Here is a 19,317-nt window from a genome sequence, read left to right on the forward strand (position 1 = left end):
TTCTGTATAAAAAAGCTTCAGCCTTTATTAAATAAAAAGGAGGTAGAAGACAGACAGAGGAACAGGCCAGGTACCCCTCCTTCCAAACACACAGATACAGGCATACAGACAGACACAACCGAATAAATGACAGGGACAAGTCACGGGACAGACTGAAGGGCGGAGGGAGGCAGCACCCTCCGAGAGTGGGCCCGGACCCAAGGGTGGGCTGAGACCTGGGCCAAGGGCAGCCGTTCGGAGGGGTTATGCTTGAGCAGCTTGGAGATGAGGTCCTGGGCTCCCGTGGGCACGGATGGGGGGAACTTCAGGTCTACCTGCAGAAGGAGAGGAAGAAGGGCCCCCGCAGCTTTATCCCTGACCACCCAGTTCACTGGGACAACGACCTAGGGCCTGGCCCCTGCCAGCCCCTGGCCTCTGCGCGAAGCCCCCGCCAGGCACTGGGGCCCGCCCTCCTACCTTGACGATGCGCCGATAGGTCTCATTGTGTGAAGCGCTCTCGAAGGGCGGGTTTCCCACCAGCAGCTCGTAGCAAAGGACCCCGATGCACCACAGATCCACCTTCTCGTTGTGCGTGCGCCCTTCAATCATTTCTGGAGGCAGGTAGTCCAAGGTGCCGCACATCGTCTTCCTCCTGGGTGGATTGGGGAGGGGGGAGGAGACCCCAGATACAGATGGCCTCTCTTTCCCCCGCCATTCGACAGACAGCCAAGATACCCCCGGCATGCGCCAGCGGGGTGTCTCAACCAGACTCTGACAGGGCCCCGGGGGGGCACGACTAGGTACAACCCAAAGTGGGGCGCCTGGGTGGCTCAGTCGGTTAAGCGTCCAACTTCGGCTCAGGTCATGGTCTCACAGTTCGTGAGTTCAAGCGCCGCGTCAGGCTCTGTGCTGACAGCTCGGAGCCTGGAGCCTGCTTCGGACTCTGTGTCTCCCTCTCTCTCTCTGCCTCTCCCTCCCCCCACACCTCAAAAATAAATAAATAAATAAACATTACGAAAAAAATAGAGGTAGAATGGCACACAGGGGGATGTACCTGGAAATAATCAGATCTAAGGGCAACGCTCATCTTAGAAGTAAAGGAAAAACTGGGGGTGAAGGAAAAACTGGGGACGTGTCAAAAGTCCAGGAAGCATGGCCCTGCTGAAATAAATCAGGTTCCATGTCTATCGTGCAATACTATGGAGCCATTACAGATGATGTGGGAACATCCTCAGCAACATGGTAAGAGGGTCCCAACATATTCAGCAGGAAATCTGGGCAACAAAACTGCGGGTCTCCGATTCTTGGAAAGATATTGCTGTGTCTCTACGGACAGGAGGACAAACCCACATGTGTCTAGGTAACGAGTTCTGGAGTGGTATTATTTTGACCGCCCCAGCCATTCACCCCTAGGGCAGGGCTCCTGGCCCACCATACCTCAGGGAGGGGGCATGCACAGACCAGCCAAAGTCGGCGATCTTCAGCTCTCCCTGGAGCCCCAAGAGCAGATTCTCTGGCTTTATGTCTCTGTGAATCACCTTCTTCCCGTGGCAGTACGTCAGAGCGTCTGCCAGCTCCTCCATGATCTGGGGGGTGGGGGTGGGGGCAATGACAGGATGTCAGACAAGGCTGGACCTCAAGCTACAAGCAGCGGGCCCCCAGCCTCGGGCCCCTGCCGGGGCCCCAGGCGCCCACCCGCCCGGACCGTGGCTGTTCGCTGCTCGTCAAAAGTGCGGCTCTTCTGCAGCTCCTTGTAGAGCTCGCCCCGGGGGGCATACTCCAGAATCAAGTAGATCCTTCGGCGGTCGTAGAAATAGTTGTAGAGACGCAAGATGTTGGGGTGCCTGGAGGAGGGAAGGGAGGACTCAGGTTGCATCTTGGCAGAAGGAAATGGGAAAGACAACAGTGCCACGTGGGGCAAACCGGGGTCCCATTCGGGACTGGGAGCTCCGGGGCGCTAAGTGGCAGCGGAAGAGGCAGTCTGGATGGGGCGGGGGGGTGGGGGGGGTGAAAGGGGAGCAGAGGGAGGAGCAGGGAGGGGCTTGGATCGGCGCACAGGGGCTCGTACTGCAGATGGGCCTGGATTTCGATCTCCCTGCGAAGCTGGTGCTCCACACCCTCCTTTTCTATCTGAGACTTGAACAGGACCTTGAGCGCCACGATGAAATGGCTTTTCTTCTCCCGAGCTAGGTACACGTTGCCAAACTTGCCTTTGCCCAGAGGACGCCCGATCTCAAAGTCATCGATGGTGAAGGATCGCCTGCTTGGAAGTGGGAGGAAGGCAGCCGAGTGACGGCCAGGCAGTCCCCCGAGGTGGGGACTCCCTGAGCCCTGTTTCCCCCCGGAGGGAGTCGAGGAGGGACCAGGCGCTCCTGCCCCGAGCGGCTACCTCTCTCGTTTCCTACCTATTCGCTGTCCTGTCTCCTCCCCCGCCACCCCAAGGCTTGGGTACTCACATGGAGAAGTTGGGGGTCCCACTGCTGTTCTCTACCACCTTCTGGCCAGGGGCGGCTAAGCAAACGACAGGGGAGTTGAGGCCCTCCTTTGATATCTTCATCCCTGCACCCACCCCCTAGACCCTGGTCCGCCCAGCTCAATCCTCTCCCGGGTCCCGGTTACCTGTGGGCTGGGTGTTGGAGCGGCTCATGAGGACAAGCGCGGATGGGGTGGCAGGCTCCTTCCGGAGGACCCTCTGGGGCAGGGTGTTCAGGCCAGGCTGAGTCTGAGAAGGAGCAGGGGGAGCTCTGAGGGTGCCTTTGTTCCAGGGACCCGCTTGGAATGTGCTACCAGCAGCATTTCAGTACTTGCTGAGGGTCACCCAGCCACCCACCTGTTCAAAGAGGAACACTGAGACCACAGTTTTGCTCACAACTCCCAAAGCTCCGCTCATCGCTCTGTATTAAAATAGGTTCTTTTTTTTTTTTTTTTATGCTTATTTATTTTGAGAGAGAGAGCAGGGGAGGGGCAGAGAGATAGGGAGAGAGAGAGAATCCCAATCAGGCTCTCCATTGTCAGCACAGAGCCCAAAGCGGGGCTCGATCCCACGAACCGTGACAGCATGACCTGAACGGAAATGAAGCGTCAGATGGTCCACCGACTGAGCCACCCGGGAGCCCATAAAATGGGTTCTTAATAAGCAACCTAAGGTGGCCTGAGATAAGAAGCAAAGGACTTGGGGCGCCATGGCCCTGTCGGTTAAGCATCCGACTTCAGCTCGGGTCATGATCTCACGGTTCCTGAGTTCGAGCCCCGCACTGGGCTCGGCGCTGACAGCTCCGAGCCTCAAGCCTGCTTCGGATTCTGTGTCTCTCTCTCTCTCTCTTTCTCTCTCTGCCCCCTCCCCCGCTCACGCACTCTCTCTTTTCCTCAAAAATAAACATTAAAAAAAAAATTTTTTTTAAAGGACTCAGTCACCCCAACACCGAACATTTCACCTCTTCGGCCCTGGCCCACGCCACATTCTCAGGCACGAAACTGTCCAACCTCTACAGTCCGGTCCATCTGCAACCCCACGCTCATTCACACCAGCTCCCATCCCAGCGGGCAGTAGAGGGCAGGTTAACAAATGCCCCCAATCCAAGGATCGGCAGAGGCACCCTCACTCTCCCTAAAAAGCTCAGTCTAATAAGGCTTAGATGAGGTCCTGGAGGTCTTGAATGTTGCAACAAATTCCGGTATTTACCCCTTTGCAACAAGAGGCTCTGGAGGCAGCGAGGGCTACTCTGATGCCCCTGGACCACTTCTCACTTGCTATTTCTCAGAGTAATATATACAACTGCTTTTTGTCACTGTAGACGTGACAATGGTTTCTATTTCCGTCTCCGTTCTTTTTTGTTCTTTTAAGTTTATTTATTTTGGGAGAGACAGAGACAGCGTGAGCAGGGGAGGGGTAGCGAGAGAAGGAGAGGGAGAATCCCAAGCAGGCTCCACGCTGTCACCGCAGAGCCCGATGTGGCACTGGCTCTCATGAAACCGTGAGATCAGGACCTGAGCCGAAACCAAGAATCGGTCGCTTAACCCACTGGGCCACCCAGGCGCCCCTCAGCCTCCATTCTTGAGAGCCTCGATGAGTGCTCCACGAGGATGCGAGCTGGTGGACGAGGGGATAGATGGACGCTGCAGGATACCCAAGCCCCACCGACGAGGGAGCAAAGCCTACGAGAGCCCCTTCCTTGTTCTTAGCCAAGAGAAGAAGAAAACTTGGTGCCCTAAAAACCCATTCCCGAGCAATGATACGAGCACAGAAGTTACAGATGAGCAAGCTGAACAAAACAGGGTCCAGAAACAGACCCACATACAGGGGGGCATTTCATACAATAAAGGTGGCATTTCATATCAGAGAGTAGACTCGCCACTGAAACGGTCTGAGGACAACTGGAAAATAAATCTCTTTAGATCTTTCCTTCACACCAGTCGTTAAAACAGACTCCAAATTATTAATCTTTTAAACTTACATACACCCGTTCAGAATCTATTTCTATTTCCTACTTAGCCTATTATTTCGGGATAAGGGTTGGGAACCACGGAACCTGTCTGCTCGGCCGAGATAGCATGTATACGTGACAAGGAGGCTCAACCCTGTAGAGGGTCCTCGCAGGCTGGTCAGATTCAAGTTGGCAGCGCCTGATAGGATGTAGTTGCAAATGACCGGACCGGGTTCCAGCCAGCAAACTCTTGGGACGCAGACGTCGGAGCAAAACCGAGGGCGATTTGGAGGATTCCGCCCCGCCCCCGGCCCCCGCGGGACCCCAAATCCCCAGGCAGGAACTCTCCATGCGGGTGGGGGGAGGGGAAGTGGGACACAGCCCTTACCGTCTGCCGGCCGTAGGGCCAGGGGTAGGCGTTCTCCTTCTGGGCCATCCTGGGAGGGAAAGGGGGGAGGAGAGCTGGGCGGACAAGGGAAACAGGACTGTAGGAAGCAGAAAAAAAAAGAGGGAGCGAGAGAGGGAGGGATCGGACCGATCTAGCCGGAAGCGCAGGCCTGGGGCCGGTGAAACGGAGCAGGTCAGCTCGCTGGCTCATCGGGGCGCACTGGGGTGCTGGTCTCGCCGCCCCCTCCCTCTCCCTGCGCACCGCCAGTTCGGGACCCTCCCTCTACCCTGGAGCTCCCAGCAGCCCCACGGGTGCGCGCGGGCCCGCCCAACGGACCCCCGACCTGCCCGATCGCCTGGCCTCTCCCAGCGCAAGACCCGCGAAAGGGAGCCGGCTCACCTGGAGCCCGAGCACGGCCACCTTCCGGGCCCCGGGCAAACGACTGAACCTGCCAGGTCCTCCCCCGGCTGAGGCCCTTTCAAATCTCCCGCCGTGACCCCATTGGCTGAGCGCGCTGTCCATGCCCAATTCTCATTGGCTGGACACCCCGTGACGCAGCGGGTGGGGCCCAAAGTTAGAGGCGGAATATCGCTGGGGTTCTGGCTGAGCAAAGTTTACCTTGTCCGGGAGTCAAAAGACCTCGTGTCTTTTTCCTTTAATTTAAAATGTTAATGTATCTGGGATGTATCCTTCTGTACGTAGGGACCAGGGTCTTTGTTTCGGACACACGGGGAGTTCATTATGCCAGCGCCGTTTGTGAAGCAAACTCCCTTGTTCCCCCCGCTACAATCTACAGATTCCATGCAACCTCCATCAAAATTCCAGTTACAGATTCTACAGAAGTAGAAAAAAAAAAAAAAAAAAAAAAAAAAAAAAAAACAGTACCAAATTTGTACGGAACTGCCAAAGAATCCAACTGGCCAAAGCAATGGAGAAAGAACAAAGCTAGTGACAGACCACGCTCCCAGATTTCAGGCTGTAGTAATTCACACAGCGAGGTATTGGCATAAACACCGCCACATAGATCGATGGGACTGAGCAGAGAGCCCAGCAATAAACTCACACATATATGGTTAATTAATTTATGAAAAAGTTGCCAAGACTACACAATGGGGAAAGGGCGGTCTCCTCAATAAATGGTGCTGGGAAAACTGGACGGGTACACAAGCAAAAGAACGAAGCTGGGATCACTTTCTTACACTAGACCCAAAAATGAACTGAAAAGTGATTAATTAAAGACTGGGACGTAGGACCTGAAACCATAAGACCCCTATAAGAAAACACAGGCTGTAGGTTTCTTGACATAGGTCTTGGCAATAATTTTTTTTCTTTTTTAACTCTGACAACACAGTCAAAAGCAAGAGCAAAAACAAACAAGCGTGACTTCAGCAAACTGAAGGCCTCTGCAAAGGAAACCGTCGACAAACGAAAAGGCAAGGTGGTGAATGGGAAAAAATATTTGCAAAGCGTATACCTGGTAAGGGGCGGATACCCCCAATACCTAATGAACTCATACAACTTTTTTTTTTTTAATTTTTTTTTTTCCAACGTTTATTTATTTTTGGGACAGAGAGAGACAGAGCATGAACGGGGGGAGGGGCAGAGAGAGAGGGAGACACAGAATCGGAAACAGGCTCCAGGCTCTGAGCCATCAGCCCAGAGCCCGACGCGGGGCTCGAACTCGCGGACCGCGAGATCGTGACCTGGCTGAAGTCGGACGCTTAACCGACTGCGCCATCCAGGCGCCCCACTCATACAACTTTTTAACAGCAAAAAAACAAGCTGATTTAAAAACGGGCTGAAGATCGGAATAGACGTTTCTCCGAAGAAGACATACGGATGGCCAAGAAAAACGAGAAAGATGTTTGACATCATTATTCATCAAGGAAGTGCAAATCAAAACCACAATGAGACACAGCTTCACACCTGTTCGAATGGTTATCATCCAAAAGATGGGAAGTAACAAGCACCGGTGAGGATGTGAGAAAAGGGAGCCTTGTGCACGGTTGGTAGGAATGTAAACTGGTGCAGCCACTGTGGAAAACAGCACGGAGTCATCAAAAACTTAAAGATAGGACTACCATAGGGTCTGGCAATTCTACCTCTGAGTATTTATCCAAAGAAAAGGAAGGCAAAATTCAAAAAAATATCTGTATTCCCATGTTCACTGAGCATTATTTATAATAGCCCAGGTATGGAAACAACCAAGTGTCTACGGATTCCACTCTAGTGGTTTCTGTTTCTGCCAACTCCTAATCTCCAACTTGGTGGAGACCTCTTGTGGACAACGTGGTTGCCTAGCCAGTGTCCATTCTCCTAGCCATTCCCACTTCCAGAAAGCACCTAGAATGTTGTGGATCTGAGAGGGAAGCTGACACCATCGCAAACCCAGGATTGCATGCTGATCGATTTACACCACGACCAGAATCATGGTCACGGTCCGGGGGATAAGCGTGTGACCCAAGTGACCCAGTTATGGGACTTTTAGGATTCTTGTCCAGAATGCTGGGCAGAACTCCTTTTCTCCACAAAGCACACCTTGCTGCTGGTGGTAATCGGGAAGGAAGCAGCCTGAGAATGAAGCTTGACTTCGTAGAAGGCAGAAGAGAGGCCTGGGAAGAACCCAAGACTTTGATGATGTTCTTGAGCCTCTGGACGCCTATTTTGCACTTTCCCTCACGCATTGACTTGAGGGTTTGGTTATTTGGGGTCAAAAGAATACTCACGGACACACATCTACAGACCCAGCCTCAAGGGTTCTTAGTCATAGAGTTTGAATAAATGACGCGAAACTGTTGAGAGTCAATCATTTGACCTACAAAAACACCAGTTTCATATAATTCAGCCAAATGTAAATCCAAGAAGTGCTTATGGGTTTCTCGATCATTTCCTAATGCTTTTGGCTGCAAGTTACGGAAGGCCCAGTTAACAATGGCACAAACAATAGGGATCTATTTTCTCCTGCGTAGCAAGAAGTCAGCAAGTACGTAGCTGTTCTGTTAGAGATCTGGATTGCCTTTCTGTGATTCTCTTCACATGTTCCTTATGATTGCAAGATGGCGGCCAATGGTCTGTGCCCCTTTTATCAGGGTAAGCAGAAGCCTTTCCAGAAGTACCCAATAGATTTCTCCTTGGCCCAAACTGTGTCACATGACTACTGCAAAGGATCCTGGTAAAGTGAGTATCTCTCGTAGCCACTGCAGTGAAAACACCAAGGGGTGGGGGGTAGAAATAGCTGTGTGCCACAAGCTGTGTAGCTTGCAATTTCATTCTGGGGAGCCCATGATTAATACAAAAGTTCAGAGATCTGTGTGTGATGAGCTATCTCCAGAGATTTGGCAACCAAGGGCACCCCTCTGCCATTTGTGAAAAAATAATTTTGCTTCTGGAGGTGGATTGTTTTTACTTAGGGTCAGCTTAACCCCGCTTCCCGAGATCAGGGAGAGAGCCCACCTCAACTGTAGTGACTTCATCAACGTACTTGGCCTAGAGAGACTAGCTAATGAAAAGCTTTGTGAAAATTCTATCACCTGCAGCCTACTTTATTCCTCATGACCTAGCGAAGGGAGATGTTTCTGGAATGTGTCAGGAGACGCAGTGCAAGGGTGGGATATGCCTGATCGATCCCATACAGTGTCCCCGTCCCTCCACGGTCTTTAAATTCCCACTCGCACATTTTGCCAGAAGATATTTGGCCTTTCAGGAATATTTGACGGGGCCAGCACAGGACCGGGATTTGCATTATTCATAAACCACAAAACAAAACAAAAACTATCTGTTCTATCGGCTAGGCAACCATCAGCTGCCTGTTCAAGTTAGTGAACAAAATCCCTGTTGTTTACCCCAGAGCTTCTGGAGAGGTCAGTGAGGGGGAGTTGTCAGTGACCTCCTTGCTGGGGCATATTTTCCCAAGACTGGGAAGGGGCAGGATTGGATCGTGTTCCAAAGGGACAGGATGTGTTCAGGGCAGGATGGCTGGGATACTATAACGCTCGGGATGCATAGATGTTAGTCCCTTGTATTTCTCATAATGGAATCTCCCCCAAAGAAATGTCAAGACACGAATTCTCAGTATCAACCAATAAGCCTCTTTCAGGAATGAGGAGTAGACTCAGAAGGATCTGGAAGGGGCTGGTTTGGGGGGAGCCTGGCCAATACTCCCAAGGGGGCGGGGGAAATGGGGAGGGATGGCCAATGGCTACAGGGGTTTCTTTTCAGAGTGATGAAAATGTTCTGGGGGTGCCTGGGTGGCTCAGTCAGTTAAGTGGGGGACTTAGGCTCAAGATCTCACAGTTCAAGAGTTCGAGCCCCACATTGGACTCTCCACCAACCATGCAGAGCCTGCTTGGGATTCTCTCTCTCTGCCCCTCCCCAACTTGTGCTTTCTTTCTCTCAAATAGATTTAAAAAAATGAAAAATAATAAAAAAAGAAAACATTCCGTAATCACATCGTGGTGATTGGTGAACAACTGTGTAACCATACTACAACCCTCTGAGTTGTACACATTAAAATGGTTAAGATGGTAAATTTTATGGTAAGTGTATCTTACCACAAAAAAAAAAAATGGAAAAAAAAGATTACAAAATATTTCAAATACCAGGAATACTTTTTTTTTTCACACCAAGAAGTAAAATTGATCTTTATTATTATTTTTTAATGTTTATTTTTGAGGGGGAGAGAGAGAGAGAGAGAGAGAGAGAGAGAGAAGGGGAGGGGCAGAGACAGAGGGAGAGAGCAAATCCTAAGCTGTCTCCAGAGTCAGCGCAAAGCTGGATGCAGGGCTTGAATGCACAAACTGTGAGACCATGACCGGACCCAAAGTTGGACGCCCAACCAACGGAGCCACCCAGATAACCCTAAAATTGATCTTTAAATGAGCTTTTATTTTGCATGCTATCTGCTATGATTTTATCTTATTTTATTTTTTTAATTTAATTTTTTATTTTTTTAAATTTACATCCATATTAATTAGCATATGGTGCAACAATGATTTCAGGAGTAGATTCCTTGATGCCCCTCCCCCATTTAGCGCATCCTCCCTCCCACACCCTCCAGTAACCCTCAGTTTGTTCTCCATATTTATGAGTCTCTTCTGTTTCGTCCCCTTCCTTGTTTTTATATTATTTTTGTTTCCCTTCCCTTATGTTCATCTGTTTTGTCTCTTAAAGTTCTCATATGAATGAAGTCATATGATTTTTGTCTTTCTCTGACTGACTAATTTCACGTAGTGTAATACCCTCCAGTTCCAACCACATAGTTGCAAATGGCAAGATTTCCTTCTTTTTGATTGCCGAATAATACTCCATTGTATATATATACCACATCTTCTTTATCCATTCATCCATGGATGGACATTTGGGCTCTTTCCATACTTTGGCTATTGTCGATAGGGCTGCTATAAACATGGGGGTGCATGTGTCCCTTCGAAACAGCACACTTGTATCCCGTGGATAAATGCCTAGTGGTGCAATTGCTGGGTCGTAGGGTATTTCTGTCTTTAGTTTTTTGAGGAAACTCCATACTGTTTTCCAGAGTGGCTGCACCAGCTTGCATTCCCACAGGAATACTTTTTAAAGCAATTGCATAACTACTATTCAATTATTTCAATCTTAACCAATTTTTCCCTGTTTGCTTCTGATGTGTGTGTGTGTGTGTGTGTGTGTGTGTGTGTGAAATAAAAGGCATCCAGGTGAAGCTTCAGTGCAAAAATGTAATAATTAAGTCTATGTATACTGTTTCTTTACTATTTTCTATTGTCTTTTTTCTGAAACTCCTCTGGAGGTAATCAGAGCTTCTAAATCTATCTTCCACATCAGTTAGCTTGTTTTTTCATGCTTTTGAAATTTCTCGTCCCTCTGTTCTGTGCTGTGTTTTGGATAAATTCTTGAGTTCTATTTTTTTTTTTTTTTATAGCTAAATCTCTCAGACTGTTCCCAGTTTAAGATGTAAGATAGACTTTTTTTTTTTTAAGTTTATTTCTTTTAAGAGAGACAGAGACAGTGTGAGTAGGGGAGGGGCAGAGAGAGAGAATTCCAAGCAGGCCTTGGAATTGAACTCAGGAAACCACGAGATCATGACCTGAGCCAAAACCTAGAGTCGGAGGCTTAACCGACTGAGCCAGCCAGGCACCCCTACCTAGACTTCTTTTATTACATCTGTCATCCATGTGTGAGATTTCTAATTGGTCAGCTGCCTATCCATATGACTTTATTGAATCTTTGTCTTTTTGTCTCATGATTTGATTTTGTTATTTATCTTTTTACATATCCCAGTCACACTTACTTTAAATTCTCTACCGGACTGCCCCATAGACTTTTTTTCATTTATCTTCCAATTATTGTCTCTGTTCCAGTTATGCTTCCTCATATGTTTTGGGATTTGGGTTTGTAATGTCATCTGGGCCAGAAGAGTGTTTCATTTTGTTGTTTTCTCTCTCTCTCTTCATGTCACACATTGCTCCCTGACCTACAATCTGGCCATTGCTGTTACCTCCTCGCTCCCAGTCAAAAAATCAGTTCTTATCATGGTATTTGGGGGCTCCTGCCTCACTGTGATATTGAGGGTATCTCAAATGCAATCATGGGGGGAGAGGGAAAGTTGGACGTGTTCCTGGTCTTGAGCCACATCTGAGTCCTCCTGCCCTTTCGGGCCTGTGGTTCCAGGCAGGGAGTTGGTGGTTTGTTTTACAGCCTCCTTTTCTGATACAAGGGTAGCGCTGAGGCTCTGGCTTCCCTCTCTGTCCCCAGTCAGGATCCCGTTTCCTTCATCAGCCCAGTTCAAGGTTTTGCATTTGGACTACTGAATTGTTCATTTGTAAGCCTTTCTATGGCCTTTTAGTTCTCTATATTTTATATTTCATCTATCAGTGTTATGTATCTGAAGCAAAAGGGGTCAGGGTGGGAACTCACTGTCCTGTTTCTGCCCAAAATCCAGGCTTTTTCCAAACCCCAGGTTTTTTGGATCGTCCCTAGGTTGGTGTATGATGGACCTCAGCTTCCGTGATGGGGAGTGTGTCAAAGGGGGAAGGCATGTCTGAAAGACAGAGGCAAGACTCCGCTCCAGTGGATTGTTACTATGTGAAAGCGGAGCCCCCAGGTGTGGACGGATCTTTTGAATTTTCAAGAGAAGCTAGGAATCTAGATTTACGTGTGAAATTGACTGAGCTGTCAATGTTGGCAAATCAGTCACCAAACATGTCTGTGGACTGGATTTGGTCTCTAGACTACAAACATCCCATCCCTAATCCCAGGGCTCTTCTGGACCATAAACCACACTCCGAGGTCATCCTCCCTTCCCCTGGGGCCACTAAGCTTACCTGGTCACTCCTCAGGTGGGCTCTTAGGGAACACCATGCAGGAGAAAGCCTGTGGGCTTGGGCATTACGGGCTTGCCTCTGAGCCTACCATTGCAATCTGTGTTGCTTGGCAAACAGATCAACCCTGCTGAGTGTCAGCTCTAAGATGGGCATGGTTATACAGCCTTGCAAGCTGGCTATCAGGATTAATTGAGGAAAGGTCTCTGAAGCGCTTGGCTCCGTGGCTGGCCCACAGCAAGCCCTCAGTGTCAGCTATCATTATGACTAAGGCATCACCTGGCCCCAGTGGATGAGAGCAAGAGATTCTTTACGAATTAAATGCAGTTCACTGAACCGGGAGAGCAGACAGGGAGCGGAGCAGACGGGGAGGGCCAAACATCGTGCAGGTGTCTGCCCTGTGCGGGGTGCAGAGCTGGCCCAGCCCAGGTCTGGTACTTTCAAACAAACACACTGTTAAGGAAAGAGATATCCGGGAAGAATTGCCTGCTGGGAAAGACAAGGCTTATAGAGTGGCTGGCCTGTATTTCTTTGGTCCCCCAATAGACCAGAAGCAGCAAAAATGCAGGTGGCTTCTAGTCACCATTGAGAAGTCTGGAGAACATCTCTCTCTTTTCTTTAATGTTTATTATTGAGAGACAGAGAGAGACAGAGCATGAGCAGGGGAGGGGCAGACAGAATCTGAAGCAGGATTCAGGCTCTGAGCTGTCAGCACAGATTCCCTAGCGGGGCTCCAACTCACAAACCACGAGATCATGACCTGAGCTCAAGTCGCAGGCCCAACCGACTAAGCCACCCAGGCGCCCCTGGAGAACGTCTCTTTAATCCATTAATTGTTACTTATAATAATTATCAATTCTTGCTACATCCCTTCCAATAAAGAATCTTTATTGTTCCAAGTACATTTTCTGAACAAGAATTCGTAGCTCCCCATGAACAATTTGTGTTGGGATACCTAACATATCTGAGATTAAAAGGATCACTACTGGAAAGCTGCAATAGACGTTCCAACATTTGTATTTTAGGAGAAAATCCATACACTTTGGGAAAAGCAAAATCACAGGAACGCTGAGGTTTGTGTTTTTTTCATATGTAGAAACAAATCTTTTTTTCCCCCCTTTCTTTCTCTGAAAAACATCAACATTCATCTAAAATTGCAAGCTTTCGTGACCCCGACGTGATTTGAACACGCAACCTTCTGATCTGGAGTCAGACGCGCTACCGTTGCGCCACGAGGCCTCCCCGAGCCGGCGGCTGCACGGATCTCGTGAACAGATCGATCGTCAGAGATAAGGGGCGGAGCCACAGCCTCAGAGCCGGCCCCGAAGGTTCTGTCCGAGTCCTTTCGAGAGCCGGGAGTGAACACCTAGGAATCAAAGCTCCTACTGTGGGTAGATGTGCTCAGGCGCGCTTGGCGCAAGGCTCAGTTCTTCAACCTTGAGACACATGGGGTTCGCCCAACAGAGAAGCGATCTGTGCGTTTGGGACTTGTTTCTGGGGGTGACAAAGCCAACGCGGAGTCGCGGCAGTCCTGGCCCCCCAGACAAATCTTAGATATAACCGAGGCTCTCCCAGTGACTCCGAAAGCCCCTTCACATAGGTCTTCTGAACTTCGGTTTCTCATCTGTAGGCTGCGTGTCACCTGCCGCCTCGGTCGCGGCTTCGTTGACGTGCGTCCTGCGCTCGAGCTTGGAGGGGGCTTCTCTCAGGCCCCGCGCCTGCGCACGTTCGGAAGTTCTAGCGTCGGGAGCAAGGTCCGCCAGCGGGCGTTGGTGGTATAGTGGTGAGCATAGCTGCCTTCCAAGCAGTTGACCCGGGTTCGATTCCCGGCCAACGCAATAGCCTTCAGTTTTAGAACTTTTCGCCGCCCTGTCCGGGATCAGGGGTCTGCCGGGATCCTCTGGCCACCACAGAGGCTGCGCGCCGAGCTTTTAGAACGAGTGAGGACCCACTATCTTTTACCTACTTCCTTCCCTTTCCTTTCTCTTATTAAAAAAAAAAAAAAATCTCCACCCCACAGCCCAGGACGGTTGCTTGGTTGCAAGTGGGATTAGTTATAGGAAGAAGAGAAAAGGGCAAAAGGCGACACGCTTCTCCCCGTCGGGGAATCGAACCCCGGTCTCCCGCGTGACAGGCGGGGATACTCACCACTATACTAACGAGGAAGGAGCTGAAGAGCGCGCTCTGCGACTCGAGGATCTGGTGCCCAGCGCGCCCTGGGCCGGGGCTTTGCTCCCTCCGGCCGCTGGGACAAACCCGCGAGAGCTCCTGACGGCGACTGAGCGACTCGGGAAGCGGACCGCCTGCGAGGCCGCGGAGACCCGACTTCCGACAGGTTCCGCCCCCACTCGGGTCCACCCCACGTCACGCACAACCCCAGCCGCCGCGCCAGTCTCGGCACCGCGCAGGAATGAGCGGGGCGGGCCCAGGTCCGCACGCGGCCCTGAGCACCCCGGCCTGGACCGGCTGTGCCCCGCGAGCTCCCTACGGCCGCCGGGTGTGCGAACAGAACAAAAGAGCTCCCAGCGCACCCGTTCCAGGCTCTCCGCTCGCTTGGCGGGGTCGCAGATCCGCCTGCACGCCGGGCGCCGTTCCCGCTCGCCAGGCCCCGGCGGCACTCGCTTTTCGCGCCAAAACCGAAGCCGGGCTCGTCCGGGATTTGAACCCGGGACCTCTCGCACCCGAAGCGAGAATCATACCCCTAGACCAACGAGCCGACGTGCGAGTGCGCTCGCGGACGCCTTTAGAGGTCGTACCAGGCTCGCCGCGGTCCTAGGGCCACGGCTCACGGCGGGGGAGCGGCCCCGGCGCGCCCGCAGGGACCACCCGCCCGGTACCGCGGACTCGCGAGCCGGGTCCGGGAATCACCGCTCCCGCCAGCGAACGCCGACTCCTCCCAGGAAATAACGTCGGGGAAGTAGGAGGGAGTGGTCTCGGCCTCCCCCCACCGCCGCGCGGCTCTCCGGGACTACCTTGAGCACCCGAGTTTCCGCTTCCCTGTGGTCATTGTCTCGGTGCCACTCCATAACCTGGGGGCTCAACTCTTGCCGCCTGCTCCCGGCGTCCTCGGACCCAGTCCTCTGGCGCAGAGCTTTAAAGATAGGCGGTGGAGATGCCTGGTTGGGGACAATGAATGAGCCCTGAGATTCCTAGGTGGACATCTGCTCCTCTATCTGTCCCTGCACCTGTCCATCCTCCTGAAGCGACGAGCAGGGCAGGTGCCCAGGCAAGGGAATAATTCCCGGGGCCAAGAAGACCCACGGAGGAGGAGTCATTGAGATGAATGGCTGGCGGGGCGGGGTAGGGGACAGGCTTTCCAACCTGCGTGACTGGGGGCGAGGTGCCAGGTCTGACGACCAGGGCCGTCCCTGCCGTCCAACAGCCCCACCAGCACTGCCTCCAGGATTTCCTGCCTGCACAGTCAGGATCCCCCTACCCTCCCGTCTACCCGCCGCTGTCCGCTTACCTCCTAGGATGGCCGGGAAGGTGACCCTTCTACCTGCCGTCTAAGACTCCCAGAAAGGTGCTCGGAGGCAAACGCGGGCAGGAGTGTGGTCTAAGGCCAGCACACCCGGCCTTGGGGCCTCGCAGGGTCTCCCCGGCTGCTATCCCCTCTCAGGGTCTCTAAGCTCTAACTACACTCACCACGCTCTCACCTGGGGGCTGCCTGGAGTCTCTGCAGGAGCTGGTGGAGTCCGCTGCCCGCCACCTGCTCTGCCTTCCCTGCTCTTCCAGCGGGGATCTGGGAGCATCTCTGGGCTGAACCATTTTGTTCCATCGCCCAGTCCTGTGATTTGTGGGGCCAGGCCCTTCCTCATGCCCCGCCCACAGGCACTTTGGTGAGGAGACCTCAGTTCACCGCTTCGCTTTTTTCTTTTCCCAGTGTCCCTGGCCAGGCGACGGGGAAGGGGAGCAGAGAGCAGCCCATCCTGTCCCGTCAGCGTCCCAGGAGCTTTTCAAGTGGATGAAGCGCTCTGGGCTGGTCTTCTGGCATCTGCCTCCCCTTTACCCTTTCATCATTTCTCTCTCCTCCTCTTGGGCGCCAGCTTTCCCCCAGGTCTCTAGTTACCACTCTCTCACCTGGTCTCAGGCACCTAATCTACGCAGAGGCCGAGCCCTACATTCCTCAAAGAACATGGTCCTTTTCCCTAGAAAAACGCAGACAACATCAGAGAGTTCACCCACTCCCTGAAGCCCCACCCATGGACCCCACTTTTAGGATCCAAGAACTGAGGTGTAAACTGATTACTGTGGAATTTGCTGTGTTTTAGATTTTAACAGGAGCCCAAGCTTTGCCCGGAGAAATGGAGTTCTAAGCTGCGGCTTCGGGTAGTCACAGTTGCTTGAAAAAGACTGGGTGGGAAAGGCCGAAAAAATATTCTTGGTGAATTGGAGTTGTTTGCACCTCTGCCCCCAGCACTTCGCTAAAGTGCTAAAGACCTGCGGCTCTATCCTGAATATCTGCCTCTTTTCAGACTCTACATCCGACCATTTACTACATCCGACCATTTACCGACCATAAACATGCCTTGCATTTAACCCCTCCTTTCCATGTCTTCTACAACTGCCCTGGTGCAAGCCTTTGACATTTCTATCACCAACCGTCTCCGCCCTCCCAACACACACACGCACACACACACACACACACACACACACACACACACACACATACACACACACTCTGATCCCTTGTGTTATTCTTTTATGTAGCATCTATCTAGTGTATTGTCTAATTTAATACTTAAAACACTTTCGTTGTGTTTATTGTTCCCTGCTGTATTTCCAGCCCCTGGAACACTGGCTGATATACAGTACTCGTGGTTTAAGAGAACGTGTGGCAAATTTCCACTGGTCTTCAAGACTTAGCTCACCTCCTCCGGAAAGCCTCCCCTGATCACTCTCTACTCTTAGTCCCCATGAGATGCTCCTTCTCTCCGTGTTGTCACAGCATCCTGTCCCTGCCCTGAGCGCATTGGGTTGTGATTTCCTCTTCCTTCTCATGAGCCCTTGGAGAAAACGGGGTGTGCCTTGACGCACATAATGCGGTTCACGTTTTAGCACGAACTTTGGGTGGTGCGGCATCCAGACCTGTCATCTCCAGAGAGCAATTCCTTCAAGACCATACTTCTGCTCAGACATTTTAGAATGGTTCGGGAGCCAAAGGCTTGTATCAATGTACCGAGATCTTTCTGCCTGTCTTCCAGGAAGGTTTAGGCCCTGCCAACCGCCTACTTCCTGCCTCCTCCATCCACAGCCTTTCGAGGTCGGCTTCAGGGTTCCAGAAGTGCGCCCCCAGGGCTTCCGCGCTTGACCTTGTGGAGCCCCGCCCCCCCGCCCCCGCAAAGACCGCTCTTCTGCTCTCACCCTGCCCGCATTCGCGGTGCCAGCCCGTCAGCACCCTCTTGGAGGAAAGCGGATGGCACGGTTTCTCTGTTAACTCCTAACTCTGACTTTCCGCTAGTATAGACCAATGAAGATAACTGTGCGTGAAAGAGCAGCATATACAATATGCACCCTCCCCAAATTCTTTCTAATGAAAAAAAGTATTAAAAATACATATGTACATATGTAATTTTGAGGCCCCAACCCCCCAAAATACAACGAAGAACCACACGAAACAAGGCGGCCCAGGCGCCCCGGGGCGTCCTGGGGTAGAGACTGGGCGGGGGTGGGGGTGGGGGCTCTTCTCGCGGGGTTCGAGGCTAGCCCACCCGCACAGCCGGTGCCACAGCAGCTGCTCAAAGGAAGACGTAGGCCGGGTCGGAGGGGCGAGCTTTTGGAGCGGTGGTGTCCCGGGAGTGGCAAGTCGTTTCAGCGGGAAATCTGGGTGCTCCGAGGGCGGAACTGGAGCCCTTGCTCCCCTGGTGTAAAAAGCACCCCCATACACCCATTAAAGAATATGGATTTACCGACAAAACGTTAAAAACCTCCGCTAGGGCTGAAATAAAGGCACCGCTGGGATTCGAACCCAGGATCTCCTGTTTACTAGACAGGCGCTTTAACCAACTAAGCCACGGCGCCAAAGACACCCAGCTTCCTTCCGAAGCTGCACTACAGGAATAGAGCGCTCGGAGCGCGGCCGGGGCACCTTCGGACTTTTCTAAAACTAGTTTCCGCAGAGCAGCGGGATTCGGCATCGCCCTCTCGCCGTGGGATGCCCACAGGGTCGAAAGGAATAAAACAAACATATGAACCCTAGGCAGAAGTGCTGGCCCGGGGTACCCCCGGGAGTGTAGGCTCCCTGACATCCAGATTCTGCGGGATCGGTCTCTGACCTTGGACACAGAGGGACGCGGCCAGAACGTCGGAGAAGCAAAAGCATGCGTAGTCGGCAGGATTCGAACCTGCGCGGGGAGACCCCAATGGATTTCTAGTCCATCGCCTTAACCACTCGGCCACGACTACACCGTCTGAGGGAAGTCCTCGTGCTAGCCTTTCTCAGTTCACAAACCCTGCAGACACGGCCCCGAGCAACTTTGGGGTTCGGGAGCCGAGAGAGCGTGGGTACAGCACCAGCAGGGAACTTGGAGCCGCCGCGCCCCGCCTCCCTCGGCTCCTCCGCCGGGACCCGACCCCGTCCCCCACCGCCTCCCGGGGAAGGCTCCCTCCGCCCGGGGACCTCCCTTCCAAGCCTGGCATTGTGCTAGCGATTTGAGAGGCGGTGGGTGCCAGGTCGTCTGCGATCAAAAGTCATCGGTTCCGCGCAGAAACTTGTGGGTTATAAACAGCAGGTGTGCGGAGGGGAGGAGGGATGGGTAAGGGGGGAAGAAAAAAAAAAAAAAAAAAAGATAAAAAGACCGCTGTGGCCCGTACGGGGATCGAACCCGCGACCTTGGCGTTATTAGCACCACGCTCTAACCAACTGAGCTAACCGGCCAGCTGCGCCAAAAGGGTGCCTCAAGTCTCTACATATGCATCACTCAAGTATAGGCAATGCCACCAGATGACCCACGACGTCACGACCGAAAAGTTCCCCAGATGCGAACTGGAAGCGACCCCTAACGGCCAGTTAAGGACGCCTCTGAACGCCTCTAAGAGGCGACGTGGCCGTAGCTCTCCAAGTAGCGAGCAGCTCCCACAAAAGAACCAGGCCACCAGCCAGATGCATCATCACCCTCAAATTTACTGCTCCTGCCAACTCCTGAATCGATGGGCTCTGACTTCAGAATTCCTGCCGGTCTCAGGGTTTTGACCAATGATCTGCCTGGCCTAT

At 52.2% G+C, this 19,317-nt stretch overlaps 1 protein-coding gene, 1 long non-coding RNA gene and 7 other non-coding genes across 25 annotated transcripts in view; 1 reads left to right on the top strand and 8 right to left on the bottom strand.

Moving 5' to 3' along the window:
- Positions 1 to 19,317, bottom strand: part of AURKB (aurora kinase B) — a 24,635-nt gene continuing 5,318 nt past the window's right edge. The window contains exons 3-11 of one of the 17 annotated variants that reach the window (XM_045490327.1): positions 5,688 to 5,691; positions 4,792 to 4,840; positions 2,599 to 2,701; positions 2,436 to 2,490; positions 2,048 to 2,242; positions 1,685 to 1,823; positions 1,417 to 1,565; positions 457 to 631; positions 1 to 314 (exon numbers count right to left, since the gene is read on the bottom strand). In XM_045490327.1, coding sequence (XP_045346283.1) covers positions 141 to 314; positions 457 to 631; positions 1,417 to 1,565; positions 1,685 to 1,823; positions 2,048 to 2,242; positions 2,436 to 2,490; positions 2,599 to 2,701; positions 4,792 to 4,839 — 1,038 coding nt within the window. In that variant the 5' untranslated portion in view covers position 4,840; positions 5,688 to 5,691 and the 3' untranslated portion in view covers positions 1 to 140. Of the gene's footprint in view, positions 315 to 456; positions 632 to 1,416; positions 1,566 to 1,674; positions 1,824 to 2,047; positions 2,243 to 2,435; positions 2,491 to 2,598; positions 2,702 to 4,791; positions 5,329 to 5,687; positions 5,692 to 14,635; positions 14,960 to 19,317 lie in introns of those variants that run through there. The other 16 variants (XM_045490331.1, XM_045490328.1, XM_045490323.1 and 13 more) reach the window with 16 other exon arrangements.
- LOC123604363 lies at positions 13,106 to 14,629 on the bottom strand. Its single transcript, XR_006715304.1, has 2 exons — positions 14,253 to 14,629; positions 13,106 to 14,032 (listed from the first exon to the last, which is right to left on the bottom strand). It is a non-coding gene; the product is annotated as an uncharacterized LOC123604363 (long non-coding RNA).
- TRNAW-CCA lies at positions 13,272 to 13,343 on the bottom strand. Its single transcript has one exon. It is a non-coding gene; the product is annotated as a tRNA-Trp (tRNA).
- On the top strand, positions 13,871 to 13,942 carry TRNAG-UCC. Its single transcript has one exon. It is a non-coding gene; the product is annotated as a tRNA-Gly (tRNA).
- On the bottom strand, positions 14,198 to 14,269 carry TRNAD-GUC. The gene has a single exon. It is a non-coding gene; the product is annotated as a tRNA-Asp (tRNA).
- Positions 14,749 to 14,820, bottom strand: TRNAP-CGG. Its single transcript has one exon. It is a non-coding gene; the product is annotated as a tRNA-Pro (tRNA).
- On the bottom strand, positions 18,052 to 18,125 carry TRNAT-AGU. Its single transcript has one exon. It is a non-coding gene; the product is annotated as a tRNA-Thr (tRNA).
- Positions 18,428 to 18,509, bottom strand: TRNAS-AGA. Its single transcript has one exon. It is a non-coding gene; the product is annotated as a tRNA-Ser (tRNA).
- Positions 18,908 to 18,981, bottom strand: TRNAI-AAU. Its single transcript has one exon. It is a non-coding gene; the product is annotated as a tRNA-Ile (tRNA).

Source organism: Leopardus geoffroyi, chromosome E1 (genome assembly GCF_018350155.1).
Source record: "Leopardus geoffroyi isolate Oge1 chromosome E1, O.geoffroyi_Oge1_pat1.0, whole genome shotgun sequence".
NCBI classification, from domain to species: Eukaryota; Metazoa; Chordata; class Mammalia; order Carnivora; family Felidae; genus Leopardus; species Leopardus geoffroyi.